The 23,006-nt window shown below is 44.4% G+C and overlaps 1 protein-coding gene across 3 annotated transcripts in view; it reads right to left on the reverse strand.

Moving 5' to 3' along the window:
- Positions 1-761: 761 nt before the first annotated feature.
- The window catches only part of LOC308331078 (frizzled-7-like), a 456,379-nt gene continuing 434,134 nt past the window's right edge, over positions 762-23,006 (reverse strand). Inside the window, exons 1-9 of one of the 3 annotated variants that reach the window (XR_013965542.1) lie at positions 18,092-19,306; positions 16,375-16,488; positions 12,645-12,786; positions 10,955-11,094; positions 8,469-8,735; positions 5,369-5,490; positions 4,693-4,837; positions 1,456-3,767; positions 762-1,384 (exon numbers count right to left, since the gene is read on the reverse strand). Coding sequence is in view for 2 of the 3 variants with exons in the window: in XM_080786223.1 (XP_080642349.1) it covers positions 3,228-3,767; positions 4,693-4,837; positions 5,369-5,490; positions 8,469-8,735; positions 10,955-11,094; positions 12,645-12,786; positions 16,375-16,488; positions 18,092-18,373 (1,752 nt within the window). In the remaining variant the exon portion in view is untranslated. Of the gene's footprint in view, positions 3,768-4,692; positions 4,838-5,368; positions 5,491-8,468; positions 8,736-10,954; positions 11,095-12,644; positions 12,787-16,374; positions 16,489-18,091; positions 19,307-23,006 lie in introns of those variants that run through there. The other 2 variants (XM_080786223.1, XM_080786222.1) reach the window with 2 other exon arrangements.

Here is a 23,006-nt window from a genome sequence, read left to right on the forward strand (position 1 = left end):
GTGTTTGAATACTTGTAGGTCTGCTATTTTTGAAAAATCGAAGAACGACTGACATTTTTTAGAATCTGATCTCAGGTCAGAATGGGTTAATCAGACCAGTGTGTGTCCAGTGGAAACCTCGTTTGAATCTGATCTCAGGTCAGAATGGGTTAATTCTCTGGTGAGCACGTACGGCTAGTGGGAGAGGAGCAGAAGAGCACAGTAAATAAATGTGACAGTCAGAATCCTACTGGATGCCGAGAGGGAGTTTCCTGCTCCGAAAAGGAAAAAAAATGCCTTTTTGACTGAGATCCAGAGACCGACCACACACACACACACACACACCCACACACACACACCCACACACACACACCCACCCACACACACACACACACCGACCCAGAGGATTCGACACATTGTGAATGTGTAAACAGAATCAGGGGGATTTTCTCGCAGCTAAACCGCATGAATGCTGGTTCCTTCACGTCGACACAATGGTGTCGCTTGTGTCACATCAACGCGTTATTTCCTACATATTCTGCTCCTGTTAAAGCACATTTTCAACCTTATCTTCACGTAATTGGTCCTCCAACTCATGCTCATTATAAGATGGCACCAAAATGAAAACTAAGCTACGACGACTAAAACTAAAGACTAAATATAATCGACAATTTCGTCAACAAATAAAAACTAGACTAAAATGTTATAGGAAGGGACTATAGTGGACAAGAGATCCAGTATAAGTCATTTTACACTTGGTTGCATGCTGAAAATAGCAGATCTGTTGTAGATTGTAGATTGGCTATTTTCAGCAACAGTCATGATTACGATGGCATCGAGGCATGACTAAAACTAAATGAAAACTGTTCAAAAGACCATGACTAAAACTAAAATAAGATGTTGCTGCCAAATACAACACTGATCTGTATAGGCAGTCACGTCTGGCAAATTTCAACATTTTGTGTTTTTTATTTTTGTATTAATCCGTGAGCATAAAAACAGCACACATATTGCTCTTATACACGATAGCCTCACTAATGTAACCCTTTTAAATAATACAATGTGATTTTGTCCTTGCATATGTATAGCAGAGTATGTGTCAATACAATATAACGTAACCCCATTTAGGCCCATATATTTAAAAATGTCTGTTTTTAAATGTATTTTTTTGGTATTAAATGTCATGTTTCTATATCAGTGGTTCTCAATATTTCATGTCAAGGACCCCCAAAAATATATGAAATTGGCCGCTGACCCCCCCCCATCTGAAAATGTGTTGTTTCAGGGACCACCTCCCATGAAGCAAAGATTTGAGTTAAAAACGTTCGCTCTGAAAGAATATATAATCAAACTAAGCTTTTCACCACATGTTCATGATTTTTCCTAAAAATAGCAGACCTACAAGCTCGTAGCGCGCCACTCGGTGGCGCGCTATGAGCTTGTAGATCTGCTATTTTTCAATAGCTAAATTATAACATAATGTTTAAAACACCAAAAGGGGTTACCACCCCCAACATGGGTTAACACAATGCATTGGGGGGGGGGGGGGGGGGGGGTGGTCTGCATTTTGTCTCCCCTGATCTTCAATCGAGACATTTAAGGTCATGTCTCACCTAGAAGAACAAAGGATCCGACACGTATTTTTGACCTGATGGTCAAAAGATTCATTTCATCATCCCCCGAGCAAGCAAGCAAGCAAACAAGCAAGCAGGCCAATAAGGCTCTATTAGCTCAATGGTAAAAATGTCAGCACTGTCTGTCTTGTCAGTGCAGGAGAGAAAAAATGGTTCAATTCCCGAGCGGGATCGCAAATGTCCAAAAAAAATAAAAAAATAGAAGATCTACAGTGCTGGAGAGACATGGATGAGACCTCTGTTACTAAACAAGCACTATAGCAATTATGACTAACACAATACACACAAATACTATCACTTACGGCACCTTTTAAACTCGTCTAAAAGTTAAATAAACAGAGGGGAGAAAAGTGTGACGCAGCTGTCTCTCTCTCCTTGTTTCACGCTGCAGAGTCCTTTGTCCAAATATCGTCTTTTTTTTCTCTCTCTCTCTCCAAATATATTTGGCCTTTTGTCCATAATTGTCAAGCTATACGTTGAACTTTAAGCTCTTAAATTAAACCACTTGTTCGGGCGGGTCCCATATTATGGACCCTTATGGGTCTGGTGTACAACACAGCAGAACATATTGGAAAGAAATTGGGCCAAACATTTTAATTTCAAGAACCCACCCAGAACTCTTGAGAGTGTACAAATGGAGCCCGTTAAGTAAGGTCACACCTAATATATAAGGGGCCATTTGGAAGCCCCTCCTCAAGGAACCAAGAGGGTTCCCGTTCCCGGGGACCCCACTGTGAGAGCCACTGGTGTCACAGGGTGTTTCCAGAGAGCCAATATGCACCCTGACTCTGTTTGAGCAGAATGGCACAGAGCCTTCATTAGTATCATTAACACTGACTCTGTTTGGACCAGAATGGAACAGAGCCTTCATTAGTATCATTAACCCTGACTCTGTTTGAGCAGAATGGAACAGAGCCTTCATTAGTATCATTAACACTGACTCTGTTTGAGCAGAATGGAACAGAGCCTGAGAGCCTTCATTAGTATCATTAACACTGACTCTGTTTGGACCAGAATGGAACAGAGCCTTCATTAGTATCATTAACACTGACTCTGTTTGAGCAGAATGGAACAGAGCCTTCATTAGTATCATTAACACTGACTCTGTTTGAGCAGAATGGAACAGAGCCTGAGAGCCTTCATTAGTATCATTAACACTGACTCTGTTTGAGCAGAATGGAACAGAGCCTTCATTAGTATAATGAAGGCTGAAGGGAAGTATAAGCAAAAAGGCCCAATTTGCTTTCCAATATGGCTGCTGTGTATATAGAGCCTATTATGCCATCCATGAACACATACTTTTACAGTGTATATTGTGGTCCCAGAGATACATTTGTACACTCTCAGGTTCAGACCTGTAAGGGTTCATTTGGACTCCTATTGGGGCCCACGGACTTAGACGTACAGTACAGTACAGTACAGTACAGTACAGTACAGTACAGTACAGTACAGTACACTAAATGTGTATACGTTCGTCTCTCCTTTGGTTCCCGCTGCAAAGTCATTCATAAAACCGTCTTCAGGATCGGAGGGTCTTAAAAAAAATGTGATTTTTTTTAATGATTTTCTTTTTTTTAAATCCCAAGTTAAATAAAGCGAGGAGAGGAAAGCGTTTCACACGGTCGTCTCTCCCTGGTTGGCTCCGCCCCCGGCGCCGGCCCCGCCCAGCCGCTGGTAGAACCTCCGCCACGACTGGACGGTCTTGCCCGACCACACCCAGAACCCCGAGGTGATGCCCACGATCATGGTCATCAGGTACTTGATGATGAAGACGGTGAACTCGGGCTGCATGGGCGCGAAGTTGTGCGCGGGGCAGGGCACGGCGAAGCGCTTGCACGTGCGCATGTGCCACGTGCGCTCCCACTGCTCGCGGAAGGCCTGCTCGTAGAAGTAGCAGGCGATGACCACGGTGGCGGGCACCGTGTAGAGCACGCTGAAGACGCCGATGCGCACCATGAGCTTCTCCAGGTTCTCCGTCTTGGTGCCGTCGTGCTTCATGACGGTGCGGATGCGGAAGAGCGACACGAAGCCGGCGAGCAGGAAGGACGTCCCGATGAAGAGGTAGACGAACAGCGGCACCAGGACGAAGCCGCGCAGCGACGCCACGTCGTGGATGCCCACGAAGCACACGCCGGTCAGCAGGTCGCCGTCCACCTATAGGAGGGGACGAGAGCAACAAATGGTAAATGGTGCATTTATATAGGGCTTTACATAGATTGTGCATTACATTCACCACATTCACACACACATTCATACACTGTTGGCAGCGGAAACCATTCAAGGCACCAACCAGCACATCAGGAGCAATTAGGGGTTCAGTGTCTTTGCTCAAGGACACTTCGACACTAACTCTGGGGGAGCCCACAGGGTTCAAACTGGCAACCTTGCGGTTGCCATCCACCGCCGCCCCCTAAATAAACAATAAACAAGTAAAGCAATAATAAAGCCACAGGAGGTGTAGCCTCGGAAACCGAGACGTTTTTATTTCCAGGGAGAAAAAAAAAGTCTGGGTCTGAGTCCACTTCAATTCGGCATAGAGTAGCGCAAACATTGCTCACTCTCTGCTGATTTCTGATTGTCTGCACCTTTGTAAAATTGACATACACACGCACACATGTACACACACACGCTCCTCTCTCTCTGTCGCTCTAAGTAATTAGTCTCATGTCGCGCAGCTGCGCATATATTCTCCCGGTGGATCCTGCCGGGAGCTGCCTATGCCATAAAAAGCATAGGTGAGTTCCAGGCTACAGGAGGTGTGACTCGAGGCAGTGTTGTTGTTTTTGGCAGCACATTTAGATTTGTTTTAGTCATAGTCTCTTGCGTAGCTTTCGGTGGTGCTTGCGGAACTCGACTCCGTCTCGTTCCTGACCGCATCCCTGTCGTGGCAATAATCACGTTAACCCACAGCCTCTCGTGTAATATTGCTTAATTCACCAACCTGTCCCATAGCCAGTATGGAGATGGTTTCAACAACATTCACCCACCTGTCCCATAGCCACTATGGACATGGTTTCAACAACATTCACCCACCTGTCCCATAGCCTGTATGGATATGGTTTCAACAACATTCACCCACCTGTCCCATAGCCAGTATGGAGATGGTTTTGACAGCCGGTACCGCCCAGGCGGTCAGGTGGAAGTACTGACTGTTGGACTCGATGGCCTCGTGACCCCATTTCATGCCCGCCGAGAGGAACCACGTCAACGACAAGATCACCCACCTGGAAAATACAAGAGTTCATTGATTAATTAAAACCCCATTCTGGTCGGGAAACCCCTTTTGGTGTTTTAAACATTATGTTATAATTTAGCTATTGAAAAATAGCAGATCTACAAGCTCATAGCGCGCCACCGAGTGGCGCGCTATGAGCTTGTAGGTCTGCTATTTTTGAAAAATCGTGAAAATGTGCCTGAAATCTTTGAATATTATGTTCTTTCAGAGAGAGTTTTTAACTCAAATCTTTGCTACTAGGAGGAGGGTCCCTGGAACTACATATTTTCAGATGGGGGTCAATGTGATATATATTTGGGGTTCCCTGACATGAATATGTTTGAGAACAACTGACATAGAAACATGGGGGTTTTTAATAAAACTGTAGAATACCGGTACTTTTTTTTTTGTCAGGCCTAAATGGGTTAAAACCGTTTCATCCCAGCTGAGAGGAACCACGTTAATGACAAGATCACCCACACCCAGCTGAGCTAATTAAATGAACCTTTTATTTTCAATAATGTTGTATTTTTGGACCCACCATATGGAGCTGGCCATGCCGAAGAAGTAGAGGATCATGAACAGGATGGTGCAGCCCTCTTTCTTGGTGCCCTGGGCCACGGTTCGATACCCGTCCTCCTTGAACTTGTCGATGCACACCACCTGTATGGGGACAATTATTGTATCAGCACAGCATCACCACAACCAATAATGTATTTTACGGTATGTATCGCTCATTAACCTTATAGTTTGTTATAGAGCGTCGCAGTCCCTCTCCCTTTCAGAACGGCGAGTGGCCCAGGAAATGAAAAATAATGCATTTTTCCCATAGACTTTTCAGAAAGTATTTATTTAAAGACGTTTATACGCCGCGGACAAAGCCAACTCTTGTCGTGACAAATCATGACAATAAACACAATGTTTTGGGGCCAAACAAAGAATTAGAAATTAGGAAAAAAACTGCACTTTTTTTGTTGTTTTTCTTCTTTGTAATTATTTGTTTGGTCCAAAATATTGTGTTTGTTTTGTCACGACTCGAGTTGGCTTCGTACGACGCTTAAAAGGTCTTTAACCTTGTAGTTTGTTCCAAATATCGTTGTAGGTTGACAAACTAGACAGTGTGGTACATGTATTGCTATATGGGGGAGGGCAGTTGTAGGTAGTTGTTCTCCTCTCTCTCTCTCTCTCTCTCTCTCTCTCTCTCTCTCTCTCTCTCCATGTGCACGAACACACACACACACACACACACGCACACACACGTCTCTCAGATCCACAGGCCCATCCCATTCACTCAGCTCTCAATCATTCCATAACTCAGTCCACCACCGGTTGGGCCACTACCAAACGACACCAGCCATCAGCCTATATATAAAGCACCTGTGTTCCCAAACATCAGTATATTTCCCTCCAGCCATGTTATCCCTCCAGTCCTTCCCCAAACAATGAGTTAGTTAGTTACATAAGGAGAAGAGACTGGAGCAGCACTGGAACATTTAGAGCCTTTTTTTATTAGGTGCTAAAGTATACAAAAACGACTAACGTTTCGACCTTGCGGTCTTCATCAGAGTCAGGCTATAATAAAAGGCTCTAAATGTCCGTGCTGCTCCAGTCTGTTCTCCTTATGCAACTCCTGTCCTCTCTTCTCCTTATGCAAGTCATGTCCTTGTGTCGGTAGACTCCCTTTGTTCCTATTTAGTTAGTTTGTCCGGTCCAAAGCAGCTCATCTTAGTTTTTCAACTAGTTCATCTACTTTTAAATCATTACTGGGAACACTTTACAGGTTAGAGGTGAGTGCAGCATGTTGTCATTTATTTTTGAAGCACTGAGAAAACTGTTTCTTCGTCCTTTTTTTTCCAAACTTGACTACGGTAGCGGTGGTCTCAAAAACACAAGGGAAACTTTGACAGAAAAAAGACTGGCTCACCGTATAGAAACTAGAAGTAAAACTCCTTGGACTGAGACTTAAGAAAATGTTTTTTCCTTTAGCATGATAAAATAAAGGAAAAGATATTTTCTTTTAATAAGTCTCAGTCTAAGGAGTTTTACTTCTAGTTTCTATACGGTGAGCCAGTCTTTTCCTGTCAAAGTTCCCCCTGTCATTTATTTTTGTAGTAGGAAGGTTTTTGTTTCCCTGTTTGACAGGTTAGACTTGATTTATTTAGATGGTAGTTTTGATTGTAATTCCCTTATTTTGGCACCACCCAAATCCCTTCCCATATCTTTGTGTTATTTTTGCTTGATTGTCATTATTTGTTAAACAAAGCTTTAACAAATAATGTTAAATAGCAGATCTACAAGTTCACTGTGCACTCGGTGCCGAGCTACGAGCTTGTAGATCTGCTATCTTTTTTTGAAAAATCTTGAAAATGTGGTGCAAATCCCCCCCCCCCCCCCATCAAACAAGATGTTTGGTCAAACCATATGGGCTTCCATTGAAGCGGCCATTTAACACAGACACAAGAGACAGGTGTCTTGAATGTGTGAACCCACCCAGTAAACACAATATAAACAATTGGAGAGGGGCGGGGCCGAGAAACGGAGAAAGGCCTTTTATTACATTTCATTTTTGGGGTCCTTGACATGAAATGGTTTGAGAACCACTCACTGATATAGAAACAGAAACATGGGGTTTTTTTTATCAGAAAACTGTCATGATTTAGAAGACATTTGTAGAAGCTGGTCTCGGGTCTAAATGGGTTAACCCATTCCGGGACGGGAACCCCTTTTGGTGTTTTAAGCATTATGTTATGCTTTAGCTATTGAAAAACAGCAGATCTACAAGCTCGTAGCGCGGCACCGAGTGCCTCGCCACGAGCTTGTAGGTCTGCTATTTTTGAATAATCGTGAAAATGTGTTGCAAATCTTTTAATATATATTCTTTCACAGTGAACGTTTTTTAACTCTGGAACAACATCATATTTTCAGATGGGGGTCTGCGGCCAAATACAGATAACTCTGGGGGTCCTTGACATGGGATAGTTTGAGAACCACTGACATAGAAAACATGGGTTTTTCAGAAAACTGTCATGATTTAGAAAGACATTTTTGTTAGAATCTGGTCAGTCCAAAATGTACAATACTTTAGTAAATGTACCGATTACTTCGCACACCACTGTCAAATGGGAGGCATACTATAATCCGACGGCTCATTAGTTCGACATGCGGACGCATCTCGGACTATAGCGCCTGCTCCCGTGTTTGTGGTTATGGCTAGGTTAGGGTTTGAGGTGGGTTGTCGTTTGTCGGAACCAGTGACTATAGTCTAACTAACGTACTGCACCCCTGTCCAAATACCTTGTCTTCCAGGAAGAAGCTATGGTTATGGTTAGGTTAGGGTTTGAGGGGGGTGTATACTTAGTTTAGACTAGTCATTGGTTAGACATGTGTTAAAGTTAGGTTTAGGTGTGCTGCCCCGTGGGAGGTTAGGTTTAGGGTGAGGGTTTGAGATAGGTTGTAGTTGTAGGACTAACGACTGGTCTAACCAATGACTAGTCTAAACTAAGTACTGTCTAAACTAAGTACTGCACCCGGGTTTTTCATGATTTAGAAGACATTTTGTTAAGAATCTGGTCAGTCCAAAATGTACAGTACTTAAGTCATTGTACCGATTATACTTGGCACACCACTGTCAAATAAAATACCTTGTCTTCCAGGAAGAAGCCTGCGGCGTAGGCCACGGCCACCATGAAGTAGCATCCGGACAGGAAGATGATGGGCCTCTCCGGGTAGCGGAAGCGCCTCATGTCCACCAGGTAGGTGAGCACGGTGAAGGCCGTGCTGGCGCAGCACAGCAGCGCCCAGGTGCCCACCCACAGCCTGCCGAAGCGCACCTCCTCCTCGCTGAAATACATCACGCCGTTGGGCTTGGAGGGCTCGCACGGAGCGCCGCAGTCCTTGGCTCCCAGGAACTGGTGGTGGTAACGGGGGGGGGGAAAAAAGGCGGGGTACATACTTAGTTTAGACTAGTTATTGGTTAGACATGGGTTAAGGTTAGGTTTAGGTGTGCTGCCCCGTGGGAGGTTAGGTTTAGACTAGTCATTGGTTAGACATGGGTTAAGGTTAGGTTTAGGTGTGCTGCCCCGTGGGAGGTTAGGTTTAGACTAGTCATTGGTTAGACATGGGTTAAGGTTAGGTTTAGGTGTGCTGACCCGTGGGAGGTTAGGTTTAGGGTGAGGGTTTGAGATAGGTTGTAGTTGTATAGGACTAATGACTGGTCTAAACCAATGACTAGTCTAAACCAAAAACTGTCTAAACTAAGTACTGCACCCAAAAAGGCTTGTTAACCCATTTAGACCTGACGTCGAAATTTATTAAAAAAAACGTTCGCTCTGAAAGAATATAATATTCAAAGATTTGTGCCGCATTTTCACGATTTTTCAAAAATAGCAGACCTACAAGCTCGTAGCGCTGCACCGAGTGCCGCGCAATGAGCTTGTAGATCTGCTATTTTTCAATAGCTAAAGTATAACATAACACCAAAACACACAGTGTGTTTCCCCCAGCAGGGAAAGAAAGAACCGCCGTCAGAAAAGGATGATTTCGTTGTTCACGGCACACGTTTTAGTGTTGAGAAGTTTTTGTTGTGTTTCTCCTTCTCGTGCACACGACCCTGATCTGTTGTAGTTTCTAGGACTGTCACGGTCGTGACATCTTGTTTGACGGTAAATTGTCGCACGTTATAATTCCAATTAACGGTTTTAATTGTGCTTTTGACATTGAACATTGGGAACATATCCCTGTTGTATCTGAGACTCTGGACACATCCTAGTCTAGCACTATGTGGACTTGTGGAATATGGTCTCTGGTACTTAGTCTAGCACTATGTGGACTTGTGGAATATGGTCTCTGGTACTTAGTCTAGCACTATGTGGACTTGTGGAATATGTTCTCTGGAACTTAGTCTAGCACTATGTGGACTTGTGGAATATGGTCTCTGGACTTGTGGAATGTGGTCTCTGGAACTTAGTCTAGCACTTAGTGCAATAAGGGCTACATGCAATATGGACAAATCAATGGTTTTTTTTTATCCCTGCTCATATCCTTATTTATATTTATTTAAATGACTACTGCTCAGCCCATTATCTGCTTTAACTGCTCTACTTAATGTATCCTCCTTACTGACATGTTTGCACTATTGGTGAGATGCGAAAATACGTCAAATACCAGAAGACCAAATACCTTTATATAAGTGATATACAGACATTTGACTTATTTAATGATTTGACACTTTCTAAATCAAATTACCATAGGACAAATACCTTTTTATAAGTGATATAGACATTTGCCTTATTTAATGATTTAACACTTTCTAACTAAATTAACTAAATCTAACTAAACACCCCACTATCACTTTTTTTTTGCAAAAACGACGACACGTTGCCAGCTTGTAGATCTGCCATTTTTGTAACTTTTTTGTATGACACCGTACCTGGTACCCCAGGTAGGAGGGCATAGAAACAGAACAGTCCCAGTACCTGGTACCCTAGGTAGGACACTGTAATACTAACATAACACTGTTTCTATATATAGAACAGTCCCAGTACCTGGTACCCTAGGTAGGAGGGCAGAACATAACACTGTTTCTATATATAGAACAGTCCCAGTACCTGGTACCCCAGGTAGGAGGGCATCTCCATAACACTGTTTCTATATAGAACAGTCCCAGTACCTGGTACCCTAGGTAGGAGGGCATCTCCATAACACTGTTTCTATATAGAACAGTCCCAGTACCTGGTACCCTAGGTAGGAGGGCATCTCCATAACACTGTTTCTATATAGAACAGTCCCAGTACCTGGTACCCTAGGTAGGAGGGCATCTCCATAACACTGTTTCTATATAGAACAGTCCCAGTACCTGGTACCCTAGGTAGGAGGGCATAGAAACAGAACAGTCCCAGTACCTGGTACCCTAGGTAGGAGGGCATCTCCATAACACTGTTTCTATATAGAACAGTCCCAGTACCTGGTACCCTAGGTAGGAGGGCAGAACATAACACTGTTTCTATATATAGAACAGTCCCAGTACCTGGTACCCTAGGTAGGAGGGCATCTCCATAACACTGTTTCTATATAGAACAGTCCCAGTACCTGGTACCCCAGGTAGGAGGGCATAGAAACAGAACAGTACCTGGTACCCCAGGTAGGAGGGCAGCTCCAGCTGCAGAGGGCAGGTGAAGTGGGGGGAGGTGTGCTGGTGGGGCGGGTGCTGGATGGGGGGTGGTCGGCCCTCATGGGACGGGTGACGGGTGACGGCGTCGGGCGGGTGGCCTATAGGGATGCAAATGTTCAGTTTAAATCATTAAAGCGACACCAGGACATGTTCTTTTACACCTTCATGAGGGCTTTTTTTACTGACATGCCAAAAGGGACACCTTTGGCCAGAATTTGCGTGCGTGGATTTCAAGATTGTTTTATTTGTGTTAGATCTGCAAGCAGCTTCGGGAAAATAAAAATATGTATGTGTTTCTAAGACGGCAACAATTCATAAAATAAATCCACTAAAACCCCCCCTTCCCCCCCCCCCCCCCCCAAAACAGCTAGCAAAAAAGCTAATGTCAACGTCTATAGAGCGTCGGAGTCCCGCCCCATAGAGTAATAAAAGGATAGAGACTGAACCGCAGCGTTAGCTAGCCCCCCCCCACCCCTGGGGTTCTGAGTGAGTTCTAACATCCTACCGGGTACGGGGGTGGGGTTCTGAGTGAGTTCTAACATCCTACCGGGTACGGGGGTGGGGGTTCTGAGTGAGTTCTAACATCCTACCGGGTACGGGGGTGTGGTTCTGAGTGAGTTCTAACATCCTACCGGGTACGGGGGTGTGGTTCTGAGTGAGTTCTAACATCCTACCGGGTACGGGGGTGTGGTTCTGAGTGAGTTCTAACATCCTACCGGGTACGGGGGTGTGGTTCTGAGTGAGTTCTAACATCCTACCGGGTACGGGGGTGTGGTTCTGAGTGAGTTCTAACATCCTACCGGGTACGGGGGTGTGGTTCTGAGTGAGTTCTAACATCCTACCGGGTACGGGGGTGTGGTTCTGAGTGAGTTCTAACATCCTACCGGGTACGGGGGTGTGGTTCTGAGTGAGTTCTAACATCCTACCGGGTACGGGGGTGTGGTTCTGAGTGAGTTCTAACATCCTATACCGGGTACGGGGTGTGGTTCTGAGTGAGTTCTAACATCCTACCGGGTAGGGGGGTGGGGTTCTGATTGAGTTCTAACATCCTACCGGGTACGGGCGTGGGGGTTCTGAGTGAGTTCTAACATCCTACCGGGTACGGGGGTGTGGTTCTGAGTGAGTTCTAACATCCTACCGGGTACGGGGGTGGGGGTTCTGAGTGAGTTCTAACATCCTACCGGGTACGGGGGTGTGGTTCTGAGTGAGTTCTAACATCCTACCGGGTACGGGGGTGTGGTTCTGAGTGAGTTCTAACATCCTACCGGGTACGGGGGTGTGGTTCTGAGTGAGTTCTAACATCCTACCGGGTACGGGGGTGTGGTTCTGAGTGAGTTCTAACATCCTACCGGGTACGGGGGTGTGGTTCTGAGTGAGTTCTAACATCCTACCGGGTACGGGGGTGGGGGTTCTGAGTGAGTTCTAACATCCTACCGGGTACGGGGGTGGGGGTTCTGAGTGAGTTCTAACATCCTACCGGGTACGGGGGTGGGGGTTCTGAGTGAGTTCTAACATCCTACCGGGTACGGGGGTGGGGGTTCTGAGTGAGTTCTAACATCCTACCGGGTACGGGGGTGTGGTTCTGAGTGAGTTCTAACATCCTACCGGGTACGGGGGTGGGGGTTCTGAGTGAGTTCTAACATCCTACCGGGTACGGGGGTGGGTTTCCCGGCGTTGTCAGTGCTGTTCAGACCCACGCAGATGTCCGGTCCGCCGTGAACCGGGAAGTTGTGGCAGCGAAGCCGCTCGGGCCACTGGAAGCCAAACTTGTTCATGAGCGCCTCGCAGCCCTGCGTGGGAGAGAGAGTAGAGGGGTAACAGTTAACATCAGAGCCTCGCAGCCCTGCGTGGGAGTAGAGGGGCAACAGTTAACATCAAAGTCATGGATTTTGAATCTATTAAAGATGGAGTGCCACAATTTTGAGGTGACAGTACTTCATTAGACACCCTGGAGTCGTTTTTATGTGCAATGGTGTATTAACTTTGTATTTAGGGTTTCTTCCTGGAGGGCAGGCTGAACCCTTGACAGTCAAACGGGCCAATGAAATAATACAGTAATATAGTGACATCACACTATCAGCCCCTCCCCTAACCCCTCCCCCTTTATCATACAACTACAGCTGTGGGTGGGTGTGGCTTCAGTTCAGGTGGATCACCACCACCCATCACCGCAAACCAGGCATACTTAATTAACTGGTGCGCGTGTCAACATAAAAGCATGATATTTTAGATTTTAGCAGTGAGCCCTGCAGTGTCTCTGATGTACTAGACTACTGAATGGGGGGAGGAGGAGAGCAGAGGAAAGAGGTCATGGATTTAGCTTTTTCTATTTTGTTTTTAATATATTTTTTATCCCGCGATTTTGTAACCCATTTTTCACCCCTGTGTCAATCGTCTAATGTGATCCTGGGCTCTACACACCCTCCACCAACCTAGTCCCCATATATGGGGGACAAGGGGAGAGCAACGGACTTGAACTCATGCTTCCTTCATGCCTGAGTGTCCAAGTTGCTCCTTTACACCTGACAGGGGGGAGTTTCCCTGGTTGGACGTATAGCGCGTGGAAGGAACACGTTATTCCAACCAGTTCCTGATCCCCTCCATCAGGCGCCCCGGCTGGCCAGGGGGAGGTAGTTTAGTGACCAGGATTACTGCATGTTTTTTGTGAGGGTACCTACCCTAGGGGACACGGGGAGAACATGCAAACTCCACACAGAAAGAGAGATTTAGCTTTTTCCTAGTTGTCCGTTTATCAGCTACTGTACATTTGATGTGAGCTGTAGGCTATATGTTCAAAGACAACGAAAATGAAAGTACAACTCTAGTAAGTTTCTCACGGTGCGTTAATTGCAAGCTTGACGACGCAGGAATGCATGTCCCCCCCCCCGCCGGTCTCACAAAGATCTCCAGTACTTGATTCTTAACGTTTGCTCTCAAGTCTGGATATTAAAACTTATGTCAGTTATGTTTATATCACTATAGTCGTTGTTGTGATTTGAAATGTGAGTTTGGTCACTTAGAATTAAGAGCTCACTGGTGGTTATGGGGTGGTGGTGGTGGTGGGAGCAAACAGCTCATAACAACAACAAACCAGGGACACATATATAACACAGACTAGCTGAGCCTAAATGGGGTGCATAGTTTAGACTAGTTATTGGTTAGACATGGGTTAAGGTTAGGTTTAGGTGTGCTGCCCCGTGGGAGGTTAGGTTTAGACTAGTCATTGGTTAGACATGGGTTAAGGTTAGGTTTAGGTGTGCTGCCCCGTGGGAGGTTAGGTTTAGACTAGTCATTGGTTAGACATGGGTTAAGGTTAGGTTTAGGTGTGCTGCCCCGTGGGAGGTTAGGTTTAGACTAGTCATTGGTTAGACATGGGTTAAGGTTAGGTTTAGGTGTGCTGCCACGTGGGAGGTTAGGTTTAGACTAGTCATTGGTTAGACATGGGTTAAGGTTAGGTTTAGGTGTGCTGCCCCGTGGGAGGTTAGGTTTAGACTAGTCATTGGTTAGACATGGGTTAAGGTTAGGTTTAGGTGTGCTGCCCCGTGGGAGGTTAGGTTTAGACTAGTCATTGGTTAGACATGGGTTAAGGTTAGGTTTAGGTGTGCTGCCCCGTGGGAGGTTAGGTTTAGACTAGTCATTGGTTAGACATGGGTTAAGGTTAGGTTTAGGTGTGCTGCCCCGTGGGAGGTTAGGTTTAGACTAGTCATTGGTTAGACATGGGTTAAGGTTAGGTTTAGGTGTGCTGCCCCGTGGGAGGTTAGGTTTAGACTAGTAATTGGTTAGACATGGGTTAAGGTTAGGTTTAGGTGTGCTGCCCCGTGGGAGGTTAGGTTTAGGCTGAGGGTTTGAGCTGATAGGTTGTAGTTGTAGGACTAATGACTGGTCTAACCAATGACTAGTCTAAACCAATAACCCACCCACATGGTAAAGTGCATGTGTGTGTACTTACTGTACTCTGTGAGTGTGTTCTGCCTGAACTAACCTTGCAGGCTACTGTACTGTACAGTATCATTCTTGTGGTCTCAATCCTGTACATTGACAGCGTTGCAACAGTCACATAACTGCAGTAACCCGACACCGCACGTTACAGCCAAATGTGTACTCCTGTCGTATGGCATGGCCGTGCGCCCCCGGGAAATAGCAGATCTGCGAGCTCACAGCGCGCCATGGACGCTGCACAGCGTGAGCTTGTAGATCTGCTGTTTTCGACAGGCGACTGACCCCCGCTATACGGCGAGGTATAACTTACTCCCAGCTTAAAGGAATTCACACATGATTGCTTTTCTAGCCAGTTGGTCTGATTTAAGGACCCGGCGTTCACTTTGCATTATGTTATAAATAAATGCATTATGTTATAAATATGGACCTGTACACTGTCTCTCCTAACCAACTTAGTGGCCTTGTGGTTAGAGTGTCCGCCCTGAGACTGGGAGCTCGGGGTTCGATCCCCGTCCGGGTCATACCAAAGATTGTAAAAATGGGTCCCTGCTTGACACTCAGCATCACGGGTTGGATTGGGGGTCCCTGCGACATACTAGCGTCATGTCCAGGGGGTGTACTTGTACATCAAGCTGCCTCACGCTACAGAAACAGGAGATAGGCTCCTGTCCTGTGGGCCTCATGGCTCGGCAAGGCTACTTACTTACTTACTTACACTGTCTCTCTCAGTGTGAATCCGTACATTGGCAGCTATGCCATCTGTTTGCACCTTCTCAACGCAGAGCCAGCCATAACGGCGGGAGTGAGGGGCACCACTGTAAAAGAGGGTCTCACTAACTAGTAACTACCGTAACCCCCTTTTTGAGCGGTGCACACCACTCCAATAACTGGTCTCTATGTGTGTCCGTTTAGAGTAAAAAACAGCTGCAGTTCCGCTGGGTGACCGTCCTAAAGTGTCACTGTTGTGAAACATAATTAAACAAAATGTCGTGAGGCAGGGTGTCGTGTCGTGTTGCAGACCCCCCCCCCCCCCCCCCAGCGAATGCTCGGACCTCCTGGTTGGAGGACCCCCCTGACTTAAAAAGGGTCCATTGATGATAATATACAAAATAATTGAAAAGCGTGGTTCTCAATCATTATTAAATTCATCAAAAATAAAAGGTAAAAAGGAAAGGAAAGGTACTATGTTTACCTGCAGGGTAACTGGACTATAAGCTCAAGAACATGTTTACAGCCAGGCCCTGCTCATAGAACATTTCATGGTAGGGGTTCAATGCCTTGCTCAAGGGCACTTCAGCGGTGGTTATTTTAACGTGCCGGTCCGGGGATACGATTACGAACTAGCAACCTTCCGATATCAAGACCGCTCCGCAAACCGTTCGGCCACCGCTGCCCCCTAAAGTGTATGTAATAGGCGTGTATAATATGGACAGTCGTACCTGACGGGCACGCTCGCACAGCGAGCGGCAGGGAGGGATGGCGGCGTCCAGGACCGTGCAGACCGGGGCGTACATGGAGCACAGGAAGAACTTCAGGTCCGCCGAACACTGGACCTATAATGAACAGAACCCCTTTTGGTGTTAGCATTATGCTATATGCTTTAGCTATTGAACAATAGCAGATCTACAAGCTCATAGCGCGCCACCGAGTGGCGCGCTACGAGCTTGTAGGTCTGCTATTTTGGAAAACATCGAAACAACGACTGACATAGATTAGAAACATAGCTTTTTCAGAAAACTGTCAGGATGTAGAAGAAAGTTTTTTAGAATCTGATCTCAGGTCAGAATGGATTAACTGCCGAACACTTCACCTAATGAACAGGGTGGGAATTTACTGCTAAGTATATTTACTCAAGAAGTACTGCAGTCATATATATTATATGCAAATAAATATCTCACTTACCCAATACATTATCAAATATTAAAATAGGTGTATTAACCAATGAAGTACTATTGTGTACTTCTGTCTAAAATAGACAATCTACAAGCTTGTTGATAAGCTATTTGTGAAGATTCTCGAGTATTCTTTTTGTTTTGGTAGACTACTTTAAGATATACTTTAAGTGTAATTTGATGCCAAGACCTTGGAACGTGCTTTCCTCAAGGATCATTTTGTACATAACAGTAAAATGCCTGTCCTCATTGAGCCAATAGAGCCTGCCTGCTTGATTATTGCCTGTGACCTTGACACGTTCCAAATGTCTCAACTATTAACATAGTACTCTTACCATACAGATATTATAAATTATAATTATTATACAATCTGTATGGTAGATACAGTATTACAGTATACAGTATTATAACTTAGTTATAATACTGTATTAACATACTCTATACATATAAGTTATATTGTATTTAACATACTCTATCTTACTGTATAAGTTATATTGTATTAAACATACTCTTCCATATTTTATATTAACATACTCCACCACCCTACATATTGTACAAAATAGGTTGGAATGCACTACCAAAGTGTATAACCAATACAAATACAAAATTCATCTTTAAAATCAAGTTAAAAGAACACCTTATTGTAAACCATATACTGCAGTAACCCTGGGGAAATAATAATTCAAATGTATAATGTGTTGAAAGTGATTTTTTTGCTATGTTTTTCTTTGTTTTTTTAATTTCTCCTATGTTTTTTATTTCTTATTTTATATTTTATTTTACTATATGTTTTATTTTGATTTAGTGTTTGTAAACAATAAGTATTGCCTTTGTTAAATGTTAAATGTTTGTTAAGCTTTTGTCAAGGCAAAAGCTAATGGGGATCCTTATAAACAATAAACAATGTTCAATCTCAGCTCTTCAAGTATACGTCCATGTGTCTCCTGTCATGTTACAGGCCTATGTGTATTTTATTTTATGTTGTATATGATGTAATCTGCCTTTTTAAGAAGCTGGGGTGTATAGGCCTATTACTAGTTAGTTTATAGTATTCACTTGATCATTGTTTGCAAACTGTCATTGTTTGTGTAAACTCTAAAAGGTGTCCCTGTAAGTAAGTCCATATGGGCTGGGCTTCTTAAGCATTAGGAAGAATCAATCAATCAGTTATCCATTAAAAAAGGTTAGGGTAGTAACCTATATGAACACAAATGTCCACTTGCAACACGCACAGTAGTATATTTGCACTGTATTTAGTATTTACCTTGACCAGTGGGTAGAACTGGTGGACCTCCAGTCCGGCGTCCTCCTGGTTCGAGTGACCCAGCAGGTTGGGTAGGATGGTCTGGTTGTACTGGAGGTCGGCGCACAGCGGGATGGTGATGGTCTGACAGAAGCCGTGCTCCGAGCCCCAGACACCCCCATGTACACCCCCCTGTTCACCCCCGTGTTCACCTCCATGTTCAGCGGCCCCGCACAGCCCCAACATACCGCCCCAAAGAAACACCCAAACCCCAAACAACGAGAACGGTTTAATCTGTGTCATGTTTGTGTTTTTTTGTTGGTATTATTTTTACTACTCAGTAGTTTTATGTTGTCTGTTTTATGTGTGGTGATGCAGTCTTTGTTTGAATGTGTTATGGAGTTATCTGTGGTTTATCTACTACTACTTATTTGATTTTCAAATCTAATGAAGTCAAATCGAATCGAATCAAGCCAGCTGCAAACCGCTGTCGCCATAGTTGAAGAGGAGGAGGAGGAGAAAAACACTCACTCACACTTTGGTTCCCAAGTTTTTCCAGAAACGCTTCAAAACTAAATTTACAAATATATCAAAACTCGAGCCCCAACAAACCCCGCAGAACGAACACACTGCACGACCTGGGAGGAGGAGGAGGAGGACTGCTGTGTCATAGTTGAAGTTGACTTGAGGGGAAACTTTTAGTTGAAGGTTAAAAAAAAGAATGAAAGAAAAAGGCTTCAAAATGTGGTGGAAAAATATATATTTGAAGAGTCCGAGGCTGTACTGTATGTTCTGTACAGTCCAACAAAGCTTCTGGAAACGGAAGTTTTTATTTTATTTTATATTGAATGTTATAATTTTCCTTCTCAAACAGTCTGTACTCCTCATGAAGAGAGCTTGGTTTCGCCGTGGTGGATCCTCATGGTTCTTCTTTGTAGTTCTCCCCCAGCACGCTCACCGTGCGTGCGTTCAACACAAACTCACTGTAAAACGTAAACGTACGGCACCAATCCAGAAAAGAAAGAAAAAAGCATTAAATAAATCCTTCTTCGTAAAAAATGGTTACGTAAAAGTCCACGGTTGTAACTTCTAAACTCTCTCTCTCTACCGCGCACAGTGTGCACTAGTGCGTGAGAGCACAGACAGACAGACACACGCTCTGCAGGGCAGGCAGGAGGCAGCAGAAGTAGCTCCACACACACACACACACACACACACACACACACACACACACACACACACACACACACTGGGACCTTCAGTTTCTACTGGCCCCCTCCCCCCGGCTCGGCCTGGCCCGGCCCGGCCTGGCATACTGCACGGATACTGGTGACCTATCGAATTGTGTGACCCCAGGGCAGTAGTTCTCAACCTGTGGGTTGGGACCCCAATATATACTCTAAGGTTGGGACCTTAATATTTACTCTTAAGGTTGGGACCGTAATATATACTTTAAGTAAGGTATAGACTGTAAAAAAAAAAGTTGGGACCCCTGACCCCACACGTTTGTTTGTTGGTTGGTTTGTTCGTTTGCTTTTTTGGGTGGGGGGGTCCCAGATAATAATATAAATATAATATAACATAAATCCAAATACTTTTTAGTTGAGTGCACAGTCTCTCCCTATTGTGTTATTACAGCTTTTTTCTCAGACATTTTCATTTAGGACGCCTTCATTAATATGGCTATTGTTTGGCCAGGCAGGGACCCCTATGTGAAAAAGGGAGGGTCCTCAACAAGAGGAGATTTGTCAACTCGAAATTAGCAGATCTGCAAGATCTGTATGCTTGTAGATCGGCTATTTTGGAAATGGGGCTTAAGTATGTAAACTGTTGACAACAGTTTTGCACCAGTGGTCAGACTTATATTTAACCTTTAACTTCACAAAACCTATGCCTAAACCCAGAGCCATAGAGTGAGACAGAGTTACGCAAACTCTGTTCACTTCATGGGGCTTCAGTCCAATGGCTCTTCTACATATATCTATCTATCTATCCATCCATCCATGATCTATGGGTCTCTGAGAGTGTACAAATGGATCCAAATGCACCATAATGGGTCAATTTGGTTCCATTTGTAACTTTCAGAGTTAAATAAACAGAGTTTTACTGCAGTGCACATTGGGGTTCCAGAGATAGACGTGACATCAGATGGGGGTCCGATGGGGGTCCGTGTGGTCGGATACATATTAAACTAGGCGTCGTTGAAATGAACAATGTTGAGAATGACTGAACTAAAGTCTCTTCAATCTTCACTGACTCCTTAATTCTCTCCTTCACTCTCTCTCTCTCTCTCTCTCTCTCTCTCTCTCTTTAACTCTCCTCTGCCTTCAATCTAATAATAGCCTCTGATTGGATGTGTAGACGCTGAGGCGAGGTCAGTGTTTATAGATCATCAGTGTGTGCGTATTGATTATTGATTGTGTATTTGTGTTAGAAACCCAGCAGGATGGATGGACACATATTGACACTTAAGCTCTGCACACACTTGCTGTCGACGTCTCTTCTCCCTGTGTTTCTTTCGCCCAGGTCAACCGGGTTTTGAGCTTGAGGTTAGGTTTACGCATCATTTCTGTGAGGTTAGGTTTAGGCAGAGCCATCTAATAGAAGAGTTGCGATATTGAGGGGGCAGAAAACGCTAATATGGTTTCCTCTCCGGGTTTGAGTAAATGGTGCGCTGTGACTGGCCAGTCGCTGTGATTGACAGCCTTCACCTAAACCTAACCCTAACCTTAACCTCAGTAAAACTATACCTAAACCTAACCCTAGTATAGATAGATAGATAGATAGATAGATAGCTCCTAAGGGGTTAACAGTTGTGATAGGGCCTAAAGGGGGGCGGAGCGAGAACAATAAAACCAAAGGGCAAAATTATAGGGAGGCGTGGCTACTGAATGGGGGCATGGTCTGTAAGGCAAAGTCAGTTAATATAATAAAACCAGAGAATGTTAATTAATACCGTGATTTCCCAGAGGAGAACTATCCCCCTCTCTCTCTCTCTCTCTCTCTCTCTCTCTCTCTCTCTCCTAAATACACTGTGCATTAGACAAGCCACGTGGTTTCCTAAATTCCTGCTGAGAACCTCAGCCTCAGTCAGAACTTAAGTGGAGATGCTGATGTCCAGGAAGATGTCATCCACAAATCAGACTGCAGAATGAAAAGCTCTTCTGTCCCACGCTTCAAGGAGTCTTTCTTTCCCACCAGTAATGACTCAAATCAATGCTATAGTAGCAAATGCTTATCAATAGATTTCCGTAGCAGCTCTAAAACAGTGATCAGTGATGGAAGAAGTATATAGGCTACTCACATGTACTTGAGTAAATGTACTTATACCTTCCACCACTGACCGTAATTACTTGCATATTAATGTAAATATAGCTGCATGCACACCAGACTTGACAAGTTCCTCTGTCTAGCGGAAGAGGGAGCATGAGAGCGGGGTAGAAGAGACAGTGTTGGAGCCAAAATGCTCTTTTGTTTTGTTTATTTAAACTAATTAATGATGTCCTTCTTTATGATGACGTCATGGCTATCAGTCAGTCAGAATGGTGGGTGGTTGTCATAGAAACACTCATTACCTGTCAGTGTGATGGCACTCAGGTGCGACAGGGGAAGACAACACAGTTTTCGACCGTGCGTGGTCGATACTGCATGGTTCAGTTTGTTTGTTTGTTTAATAGTTACACAGTTTATTTACGTTTGTACTAGTACTGCTGAAAGAAAGTGGATATCAATAAATGGATTGACATATCCGAAAGTAAGACAACTCTCTCTGGACATTGAATGAATCACTGCACGCGTCAAACTCAGTTCAACCCAGTTGCCCTGCTGTTTAGCCTATAGTGGTACAGGCTTCACAGACAGCGATAGATGGGAGAGAAGCAGAGAAGTTTTGTTGTGCTTATTTTGTGAGTTCTGTACACTATACACAATATTATATATTTTTCTATATGTCTTTCTTAAATGAATGCCTTATTACTTCATCACTCTACACTACAGCGCCACACAAAAGGATAGCAAAAACAGTGCTGCATTTTTAAATTGAATCCTGAAAAGCAACAGTTTAGGAACACCGGCCCTTTGGAATATTGACGCGGACCCAGCAGCGATAAAAATATATACTGCATAAAATGCAATGCAAATCTATGCATTGCATCACATCACATTGTGAGCTTGTAGCTCTGCTAATTTCACATTAGGCTGGCTGAAGTGGGGTCTTTTTGTAATAACAATAATTGTGTTAATGAATTTGAAGTCGTTGCTGCGAACGGTTCTCGAGTTTTGTGTTTTTAGCTTTAAAGGTAGAGTAAGTGATTTCACTTAATTCAAATATCACTTATTTTTTTGTTTTGTTGTGATAATCCTCTCTACTATAGAGTGTGCTGACCATAGGAGTTCCTCCCTGTCCCCAGTTAACCCCTGGGGGTCAAAAAACCTTAGGTTTCGTTTTTGACTCTCTATCCTGATTGGACGAAGGCTTAGGTCCCACAGCCAAAAACGAAACCTAAGGTGAAATCAGTGAAATCACTTACTCTACCTTTAAATGTTTTGCTGTCCGTGCTGTTCTTGACTAATAAAGTATTCAATCAATCAATCAATCAATCAAATTAATCAGGGTCTGAGGTCAGAGGTCAAGCTGTGAATGTAGGTTTCTCTGTATGACACAGTGAGCCCTACAGTGTAAAAGCCTCACCTTGGTGTAGTCTGGGTGTTAGAGTATATATGAATAGAGACGGCACCGGATTCCTCCTCCCGTCCACTTGCATTAATTAAGTTGCTCAAAAGCGCATGAGGTGATTTCACTCCTCCTTCCGGGTAGGAACAGAGTGCATTCTGGGATGGATTGGGCCAAAATCGTGAACGCACTGGTCCGTTGACTATCACTGCACGCGTTCACGTGTCATCATGAACGTGTGCAATGATAGTCAACGGACTAGAA

Source organism: Protomyctophum bolini, assembly GCF_963924005.1.
Source record: "Protomyctophum bolini genome assembly, chromosome: 16".
In the NCBI taxonomy this organism is placed as follows: Eukaryota; Metazoa; Chordata; class Actinopteri; order Myctophiformes; family Myctophidae; genus Protomyctophum; species Protomyctophum bolini.